The sequence below is a fragment of the Carlito syrichta genome, unplaced genomic scaffold (assembly GCF_000164805.1).
Source record: "Carlito syrichta isolate Samal-C Ts95f unplaced genomic scaffold, Tarsius_syrichta-2.0.1 Scaffold314334, whole genome shotgun sequence".
In the NCBI taxonomy this organism is placed as follows: domain Eukaryota; kingdom Metazoa; phylum Chordata; class Mammalia; order Primates; family Tarsiidae; genus Carlito; species Carlito syrichta.
The window spans coordinates 504,974-515,755 of record NW_007258430.1 but is presented as its reverse complement, the minus strand read 5'-3'; the positions used below and the strand labels follow the sequence as shown (position 1 = coordinate 515,755).

Genomic DNA, 10,782 nt, shown 5'->3' with positions numbered 1-10,782 from the left:
GTCCTAACCTTTTTTTTTGAGTTGGAGTCTCACTCTGTCACCCAGGCTGGAGTGCTGAGGCACGCTGCTCATGGCCACCATAGCCTCGACCTGCTGGGCTCAGGCAATCTTCTGCCTTAGCCTTCCAAGTAGCTGGAACTATAGATGCACGCCAACATGCCCAGCTAGTTTTTGTGATTTATTGTAGAGACAAAGTCTCACCAGGTTGCCCAGGCTGGTCTCGAACCCATGGGCTCCCAAAGTGCTGGGATTATAGGCGTGAGCTACCAAGCCTGGCCCATATTTACATTTGTTTTTTGAGTTGGAGTCTCACTTTGTGCCAGGGCTAGAGTGCAATGGCATGCTCACCTGCTGGGCTCAGGCAATCCTTCTGCCTCAGCCTTCCAAACAGCCAGGACTACAGGTGCATGCTATCGCACCTGGCTAATTTTTTGATTTATTGTAGAAATGAGGTCTCACCAAGTTGCCCAGGCTGTTCTTGAACCCATAGGCTCAGGCAATCCCCTCACCTCGGCCTTTCAAAGTGCTGGGATTACAGACTTGAGCCACTGCGCCCGGCCTACATTTTTAACAAAATAAAAGAAACTGATGAAAACCAAATGTTTTCCGATAAATACTTTAATTATTATACAACTCAGAGCAAAGTTGTATATATACAACTTTTTACAAATATGCAATCATGTACAAAGACTAGAAGAGACTATGCAGAAAAAATATGTATTAGGACATTGGAGTTATATTCCTTTTTCATTATTTTATAATATACTAACAAAACAGTACAGTGAGGCAGAATTATTTTCGTGCTAGAGAATCTTATATAAATGAATTTGTTCAAGAGCTTCTTTGTCAATGTCCTTTTGTGGGTACACATCATAGTTCAGTGGTATTTCTTCAACCCAGGAGGATAACTGTATATTTGTCTAGGGGGGAAAAAAGATAATAAACAAATATGAAAACTGCAGAATACTCTATTCTCTGGAATTTCAAAAAATCATCACTCACTAAGCAGTTGATTGAACTCAACAGAGTTTTGTGCTTTTTGCTTGTATGTTTTTCTAAGTCAGGGTTTCACTCTGTCACCCAGATTGGAGTTCAGTGGTACAGTCGATCTTGGCTCACTGCAGCCTTGACCTCCTCAGCTCAGTTGATCCTCCCGACTCAGCCTTCTGGGTAACTGAGACTAGAGGCATGCACCACCACATCTGGCTAAGATTTTGATTTTTTTTTGTAGCGATGAGGCCTTGCTTTTTGCCTAGGCTTGAACACCCAGGCTCATGCAGTCCTCTTGTCTCGGCCTCCCAGAGTGCTGGGATTACAGACATGAGCCACCATGCCTGGTCAAACACAACAGAGTTTGATTATAGTGAACAGGACTAGCTCTACATGGTGCCATAGGACTACTTTTTTGCTGCATTAAATGATAGATCTATGGACTTAGGGACTTAACTTACTCTGACTTTGGAACATAAAAGAATACAGAAATTATAATACAAATCAGAGACATTTCTAAAGGTATGTTTTTCTAAGTGTGGAAAAGTATGGAAGGGTCACGTTACTCATGAGGTGAGACTCTCATAGAGAGAAAATGATGGAGAAACAGATACCTTCTCTTTAAGTATCTTTGGATTATTTACCTTGCTATAACAAACACAAACTACTTTTATAATTTAGATGACTGATACAAATTTTTTTAAAGGAAGAGACAGGTAGTTTACCTTTGGCAATGCTTATATACAAGGAAAACACCACTACTGAAAATGACATTCAAATATGATAGCATCTTTCATCTGGGGAATTGCAAAACTGCTATTCAAATACTAATTAACTTTCCTATAAGGGTCAATTTATTGGGTTGAATTTTATTATTAAATATTGGTCTTAGCTCAACGTGGTTGTTCATGTCTAATCCCAGCACTCTGGGAGGCAGAGGCGAAAGGACTGCCTGAGTCCATGGGTTCGAGACCAACCTGGGCATCATGGCGAGACCTCATCTCTACAATAAATAAAAAAATTAGCTGGGCATGGTGGTATGCCTGTAGACCCAGCTACTTGGAAGGCTGAGGTGGAAGGATAGCCTGCACCCAGCAGGGAGAGGAGGTTGCGGTGGCCGTGAGCGTGCCACTGTACTCCAGCCTAGGTGACACAGTGAGATTCCAACTCAAAAAAATAATAAAAATAAATAAGTAAATAAATATTGGTCTTATTTTATACAAAGAATCGGGAACAAAGACGTGGTTTGTGCCAGATTCCAAACTGTCTTAGAGGCCAAACTGCACAGTGTGTAGGCCTCCAGTCTACATGTATGATTCTAGACGCCTTGAGCAACTCTGTTCCTTTTGTTCTAAGGGACAAAGTTATGATGTGGATATTCTAAGTCCCTTACAAACATTCAGTAGTGTTTGTTAACCTAAAACTATCACCACACAGAAAAACTGGGTGGAGAAGCAAGGGAATCTATATCAAGATAAGACTGACAACTGGGCATGGTGGCTCATACCTATAATCCTTGCACTTTGGGAGGCCGAGGCAAGAGGATTTCCTGAACCCACAGGTTTGAGACCAGCCTGGGCAACATGGCAAGACCTCATCTCTACAATAAATTAAAAAAATCAGCTGGGCGCAGTGGCGCACACTTGTGTTTCCAGCTACTTGGAAGGCTGAGGCAGAAGGACCACCTGAGCCCAGCAGGTTGAGGCTGTGTTAGCCATGAGCATGCCACTGCACACCAGCATGGGAGACAGAGTGAGATTCCAAATAAAAAAAAAAAAGATAAGATTAACAGTTTCAGAGCTTTTGGGGCTGGTGAATAAACCATAAGCAAAGGCTTAAGCCATAAAGTCTTGCTATTCTTTCTACCATCTGCCACTATTTTTACACACAGGACATTGCTAGAATATTCTAAGAACTACCAGAAAAAAGCAGGAGAAAAGTTCTGATAATAAAAATGCTGGAAAAGAGGCTTACATACCTGAAGACCCGAGAGAGAATCTTCCAGACTTGGTACTGTCACTAATAATGATCCTTGCTTCCTTATGTTATGACTCATATGTTCCCAGGCTCTACAACACATTAAAAACAGTATATTAAATCAACACTAAGATGCTACTACATACCTATTAGCAAGACAGAAATCCAGAACTGTGACAGCACCAAATGTAGGAAAGAGGATGTGAGAAAACAATGACTCTTATTCACTGCTCTCAGGGAAGGCAAAAAGATACAGCCACTTTGGTGGTTTCTTACAAAACGAAGTACTGAAAACCTATGTCTATACAAAAGCTTGCACACAGATGTTTATAACAGTTTTATTCATAATTCCCCAAACTTAGAAGCAACCAAGATGTCCTTCAGTAGGTGAATAAACTGCAATTCATCAAGACAATGGAATATAATTTAGCACTAAAAAGAAATGAGCTATCAAGTCACGAAAGTGAAAGAACTTTAAATGCATATTAGTAAGTGAAAGAAGCCAGTCTGAAAAGGTTATATATATTTTATTTTTTTTGTAGAAATGAAGTCTCACTATGTTGTCTAGGCTGGTCTTGAACGCGTGGCCTCGAGCCATCCTCCCACCTCAGCCTCCCAAAGTGCTGAGATTACAAGTGTGAGTAATTGCGCCCAGCCAGAAAAGGCTATATATAATTGCTTGAATCCAACTAGACTATATGACATTCTAGAAGTGGTGAAACTACTGAATGGTAAAAAGATCAGAGGTTGCCAGGAGAGAGGAAAGAATGAACAGGCAGAGCACAGAGCATTTTTAAGGCACTGAAAATATTATATATGATACTTAAATTATGGATACTTGTCCAAATCAAGAGTGAACCTTGGCAGGGTGCAGTTGCGCACACCTGTAGTCCCAGTTATTTGGGAGGCTGAGGAAGGAGCATTGCTTGAGCTCAGGAATTCAAGGTACAGTGAGCTATCACCACCCTACTTTGCTCCTTTTTTAAAAGGGACTCTAAAAAAAATTGTAACAGAAAGTACTACTCTGGTGGGGTGTGTTGGTAACGGACAAGGTTATGCATGTGTGGGTATGAGATATCTCTGCACCTTCCTCTCAATTTTGCTGGGAACCTAAAACTGCTCCCCAAAAAAGTATTCTTTTAAAAAAAATCCCCAAACTGAATCCAAAGCATGCCCTTATCAACACTTCTATTACTCAAGTTAAAAACGTAACAAGGCCAGATGCAGTGGCTCACGTACTTTGGGAGGTGGAGGTGAGAGGACTGACTGAGCCCAGGGGTTTGAGACCAGCCTGGGCAATTTGGCAAGTCCTCATCTCTACAATAAATAAAAAAATTAGCTGGGTGTGGTATTCATGCCTGTAATTCCAACTACTAGGAAGGCTGAGGTGGAAGGATTGCCTGAAGCAGGTCGAGGTGTGGGCAACAGAAATCCTGACTGAAAAAAAAAAAAATAACCAAAACAAAACAAAAGCTTGGTATGTTAGGTTTTATCAGACACCTGCTAAATGAAGTTTTTAAAAAACTGAGACTTTGTGATGGCTCACGCCTGTAATCTCAGCACTTTGGGAAGTTAAGGTAAGAGGACTGCTTGAGCCCAGGAGTTCAAGACCAGCCTAGGCAATACAGCAAGACCTTGTCTCTACAAAAAAAAATAAAAAAAGTAGTTGGGCATAGTGGTGCACCCAGCTACTCTGGAGGCTGAGATGGAAGGATTTCCTGAGCCCAACAGTGAGCCAAGATTGTGACACTGTACTCCAGTCTGGGTAACAGAGTGAGAGCATGACTCAAAAAAAAAAGGAGGATGACAAAAGAAATGCAGCACAGGTGATATCTAGAAATTAAGATGGGCAAAGATGTTTGCCTGCAGGTTACAAGATACAGGGCTGCAGCAACATACTAGGAATTGGTAAACTCTCTAGTTCTGAGGAGTATTGGCAAAATTGTGAGGTTACAGTACTGAGGTGACTTATAATAAGGTAATAATTCATATTACTACAAGGTTTGTGAATAAGGCCAAAACTCAGTTTTCAGAACTGATGCAGAAGTCAAAGCTGAATCAGCACTGAAAGTCCTTAAATTCTTTTTTTTTTTTTGAGTCAAGGTTGCCCAGGCTGAAGTGCAGTGAGTGACATGATCACGGCTTACCTCAGCTTTAACCTTCTGGGCTCAAGTGATCTTCCTGCCTCAGCCTCCTGAGTAGTTGGGAGTACAGGTGTGCACCACCATGCCTGGTTAATTTGATTTTTTTTGTAGAGACAAGGTCTTGCTATGTTGTCTAGGCTGGTCTAAAATGCCTAGGCTCAAGCAATCGTCCTGCCTCAGCCTCCCAAACTACTGGGATTACAGATGTGAGCCATTGCACCTGACCAAAGCCCTTAAATTCTTTGCAGTGGTATCATTTGCCCTTATTTTAGTTAAAGCAGTGGCTATTAGGTTTAGTATTTCTGGAGCTTTCTAGGCAAGATGATACAACCTATTCTTTTTGTTAGGCTATAGATAAAATGTAGCAGTGTTCAGTAATAAATATCACTGTGTTTGGGGTAGAGCTATTTTGTTGTTTTGATATGGTTCCTAAAAATGACATATTTTATACATTTATTTAATAAGAATGAAGAAGCCCAGTATATTGGCATGACATGATTAGGCATGGCTCAATATAGCACTTGCTATTTCTGGTAAATTGTCACTATAGTAGTTCTATTTGTTTGATCCCTACTAAAAAAGTAGATATAAGTACCTTTTAAACTAAAAATTAGAAATCTGGAGTGTTACCCGGGAATGAAATCTAACCTATTTTGAAGCCTGAGCCTTTTCTGAGTACACATTTTTTATTATTACGATGTATTTAAGTTTTCTCTTATCTACTAACTCCTACAGTAATATCATTCTAGCTGTCCTCAGATTCTGATTAAAATTACAAGTCTTTGGAAGTTAAATGTTGTACCATCCATTCTCTTTCACCTACTACAAAAGAGAATTATATAGGTAAATGATCGGTTTTGTCAGAACAATTCCATTATCAGAATGCTTTACTCTACCTTCTAAACTTACTTCTGTATGCTATCACTCACAATGAAGATAATTAACCACAAGACACTATAATCTCTCTGTATTTAGAAGTCATTGCACTAGACTAATTTAGACGTGATTGCATTAACTCACGTGACTAATACCTGTTCAGTGAATCATGTAGCATTTGTGAATGAACGAACTCCAAGAAAGTTTTTAGAACAACCCAAATATGTAGTATTTCCCATATCAAGTTCACCAATAGCTTTCATCATTCTTCAGCATTCAAAATCTTTCTATAATGAATCTCAAAAGAGTTTAAGGTGTTTTTCTGTTTTAACTTTTTTTTTTTTTTTTGAGTTGGAGTCTCACTCTGTCGCCCAGTTTGGAGTGCAGTGGCACGCTCCCAGCCACTGCAGCCTCAACCTGCTGGGCTCTGGCGATCCTTCCGCTTCAGCCTTTCAAGTAGCTGGAACTACAGGTGCACACTACCACACCCGGCTAATTTTTTGATTTATTGTAGAGATGGGGTCTCGCCAAGTTGCCCAGGCGGGTCTTGAACCCACGGACTCAGGCAATCCACTCACCTCAGCCTCCCAAAGCGCGGGATTACAGGCTGAGCCACCGAGCCTGTAATAAACCTGGTAATATTTCATTCTCCAGTATTTATGTAATGTTTTGGCTACCTGTCATTAACTTTAAAAAGGCAAAAAGCTAATCATACTTAGTGCACTGAGAAGTATGCTAAAATGGGACACTATGATTAAAACAACTTTGCTCATGTTAGTCAGCTGATGACTAAAAATCATCACCCACTCTTGCTGAGCTTGGACCATATGATTAGCTCTGTAGAACTAGCTTCTTTTAATATTATTTAAATTGTTAATTTCCTAGTGACCTTGAGCTAGTAGCAATTGGCATGGGAATATTTGTGGGGTGTGTGTGTGTATCTGTGTGTGTGTGTGTGTGTGTGTGTGTGTGTGGTGAGAGAGAGAGAGAGAGAGAGAGAGAGATTGTGTAGAAGGTGGTGGCAGAATAAAGAGGTTTAGTCATTCAGGATTCCACTCTGTATTAACTATTTGTGATCTATAATTACATGCATTTTTACTTTTCTGCAGTGGAAACCTTAATGATGCACTAATCCAAACATATTAATGTAACTCCCTTGCATATATATGAGCAGGAGCTCTCCTGCATCTAGAGTACACAAATGCTGTTATAAAAAGTTAAGAAATCACCTAACTCCATCAAGGATGGTCATCATCAATAACTCAAAAAACAACAGATGCTGGAGAAGATGCAGGGAAAAAGGAACACTTCTACACTGTTGGTGGGAGTGTAAACTAGTATGACCACTGTGGAAAACAGTTTGGTGATTCCTAAAAGATCTAAAAATCGACCCTCCATATTACCATGCAATCCCTCTACTGGTAATATACCCAGAGGAACTCAAATCACTCTATGGAAAAGATACTTGCACACATATGTTTATTGCAGCATTGTTCACAATAGCAAAAACATGGAACCAACCATGCTGTCCATCGAAAGAGACCTGAGTAAAAAAAATGTGGTACATATAAAGGATGGAATATTATGCAGCCACAAAGGACAAAATTAAGAACTTCACAGCAACTTGGATGAACTTAAGAGTCTGAAATATGACTGATCTATCACAGAAACAAAGAACTGAATATCACATGTTCTCACTCATAAGCAGACCTTAAACAATTATCTAGTACTATATAAGAAAAGGATTGGTGGGTGGGCGTGGTGGCTCAAGCCTGTAATCCCAGCACTTTGGGAGGCCAAGGTGAGGGGACTGCCTGAGCCCACGGGTTTGAGAACAGCCTGGTACCTTGGTGAGACCTCATCTCTACAATAAATCAAAAAATTAGCCAGGCGTGATAGCGTGCACCTGTAGTACCAAAAGGATCGCCTGAGCCCAGCAGGTTGACACTGGGGTGGCTGTGAGCCACTGCATGACACTGCACTCTAGTCTGGGCAGCAGAGTGAGACTCTAACTCCAAAAAAAAAAAAAAAAAAAAGGATTGGCAGTAGTAGCGGGAATCACGGGGGAGGCACACCTCATCAACAAGGGTACCTGCATAATGAACATTTGTATTCCTAACCCTGAATTGTACCCCACATCTTTAAAATAAAAAAATGTAAAAAAATAAAAATAAAGAAAAGTAAGAAATAAGCAAGCCTAACTGGTCAGAAAATCAGCATCTCAGACTATAGACTAAAATAATTTTCTAGGTCAGGCATGGTAGCTCATGTCTGTAATCTCAGAAGTTGGGAAGCTGAGAGAGAAGGATCGCCTGAGCCTAGGAGTTTGAGACCAGTCTGGACAACATGGCGAAACCTTGTCTCTACAATAAATAAAAAAAATTAGCTGGGAGTGGTAGCATGTGTCTTTAGTTCCAGTTACTTGGAAGGCTAAGGCAGAAGGATCGCCTGAGCCCAGCAGGTAGAGGCTATGTAGCTGTGATTGTGTCACTGCACTCCAGCCTGGATGGGAGAGTGAGACTCAGACTCAAAAAATAAAAAGGAATTTTCTAACTAGAAGATCCTGTAAGTTCTCTAATTAGAAACAAAATTCATCAATTGTGACAGGAAATCAGAAAACTGAACATAGATTGCTAGTTTTTCTACCACTTGAATAGTAGAATAAGCTCCAGGAGTCTACTACTACTATCTTTTTTTTTTTTTGAGTTGGAGTCTCACTCGGTCGCCCAGACTAGAGTGCAGTGGCTGCTCCTGGCCACCACAGCATCGACCTGCTGGGCTCCGGCGATCCTTCCACCTCAGAATTACAGGCATGTGCTACCACGCCCGGCTGATTTTTTGATTTATTGTAGAGATGAGGTCTCGCCTGCCCAGGCGGGTCTTGAACCCGCGGGCTCAGGCAATCCACTCACCTCAGCCTCCCAAAGGCGCGGGATTACAGGCTGAGCCACTGAGCCTAGCTCTTGTTTTTTTTTTTTGTTTTTTTTTGAGTTGGAGTCTCATTCTCCCACTCAGGCTGGAGTGCAGCGGCACAATCATGGCCACCGCAGCCCCAACCTGCTGGGCTTAGGCAATCCTTCCACTTCAGCCTTCCAAGTAGTTGGAACTACAGGCACATACCACCACGCCTGGCTAATTTGTATATTTATTGTAAAGATGAGGTCTTGCCATGTTGCCCAGGCTGGTCTTGAACCCCTGAACTCAGGCAATCCTCTCACCTCTACTCCCACAGTGCTGGGATTACAGGTATGAGCTCCTGCACCCAGAATACAATTACTATCTTAACAACTTTTTTCTTGAGTTGGAGTCTCACTCTGTCACCCAGGCTGAAGTTCAGTGGCATGCTCACAGCCACTGCAACCTTGACCTGCTGGACTCAGGCAATCCTTCTACCTCAGCCTTCCAAGTAGCTGGACCCACAGGTGCATGCCACCATGCCTGGCTAATTTTTTTGATTTATTGTAGAGATGAGGCCTCACCAAGTTGCCCAGGCTGGTCTTGAACTGGTCTTGAACCCCTGGACTCAGGCAATCCTCTCTGTGAGCCACTGTGCCTGGCAAGAACATTTTTAAAGTTCCATAATTAAACACTTTTCTAGGTTAATATTTTTTATCCTGTTTTAATATTCATTTACAAGTCCCACTGAATTCCCATTATTTTGTGATATGACAGTAATATGATATATTATCTCACAGAAAAGAAAACTGAGGGCCAGGCGTGGTGGCTCATGGCTGTAATCCCAGTATTTTGGGAGGCCAAGGTGGGAGGACTGCTTGAGCTAAGGAGTTCGAGACCAGCCTGGGCCAACACAGCAAGACATTGTCTCTACAAAAAATAACAAAATTAGCCAGGTGTGGTGGCACAGGCCTGTAGTTCTAGCTATGTGGGAGGCTGAGGAGGAAGGATTACCTGACTCCAGGAAGTTAAGGCTGTGGTGAGCCACAATGAGACCTTGACCTAAAGACTCGAAAAAAAGAAAAAGAAAAAGAAAGAAAACTGTGGCAGAATAAGTATAAAGGCCTAATGGGAATTGGTGTCTTACTGTATCCCTCACAGCTAAGAAAATGCTTGGTTCATCATAAAATCATTTTATATCTGTCAAAAATTAGATATAACCTTTTACAAAGTTAGACAATCAGTTTGCTTTTATTTTATACATAACACATTTCCTTATTTTTTGTTCGAGGAGTCGGTTTTAAAAAGTTTAATATGAAAACAAGCCAGCCTTACTAATCTCTTTTCATACCTCGCTGAATGAATTTTAGTAACAAATTTCATGCTGAATAAATAGCGTACCTGGCCTGTTCTGTCTCATTCAGAAAATATTCAAAGACATTATTCATGACAACAACATCAGCATTTTGCAGAAGGACATCCTGGGTACAAATGTCTGCATGAAGCACCTAAAGAAAAATGAGTTCACTTAAGAAAACAGTTATACTGTATCATATACCCTCAGAAGAAACATCTTTGGGTTTAAGGATGTTGTGAAGCAATATGAAAGGTTAACACTTCTTACAGTGGGAGAAAGAAGAGTATAATAATACTGCTTATGGGAGACAATTACTATCTAGTAATATCCAGCTTGTTTTAGATGGAATTATTATTATTATTATTATTATTTTTAGTTGGAGTCTCACTCTGTTGCCCAGACTGGAGTGCAGTGGCTGTTCCCGGCCACTGCAGCCTCGACCTGCTGGGCTCCAGCGATCCTTCCACCTCAGCCTTCCAAGTAGCTGGAATTACAGGCGCGTGCTACCACGCCCGGCTAGTTTTTGATTTATTGTAGAGATGA

General features: G+C 41.1%; 1 protein-coding gene across 1 annotated transcript in view; it reads right to left on the bottom strand.

Annotated features, from left to right (window-relative positions):
* Positions 1 to 611: 611 nt before the first annotated feature.
* Positions 612 to 10,782, bottom strand: part of LOC103274000 — a 40,309-nt gene continuing 30,138 nt past the window's right edge. The window contains exons 6-8 of the mRNA XM_008071459.1: positions 10,284 to 10,390; positions 2,969 to 3,059; positions 612 to 920 (exon numbers count right to left, since the gene is read on the bottom strand). Coding sequence (XP_008069650.1) covers positions 804 to 920; positions 2,969 to 3,059; positions 10,284 to 10,390 — 315 coding nt within the window. The 3' untranslated portion in view covers positions 612 to 803. The remainder of the gene's footprint in view (positions 921 to 2,968; positions 3,060 to 10,283; positions 10,391 to 10,782) is intronic.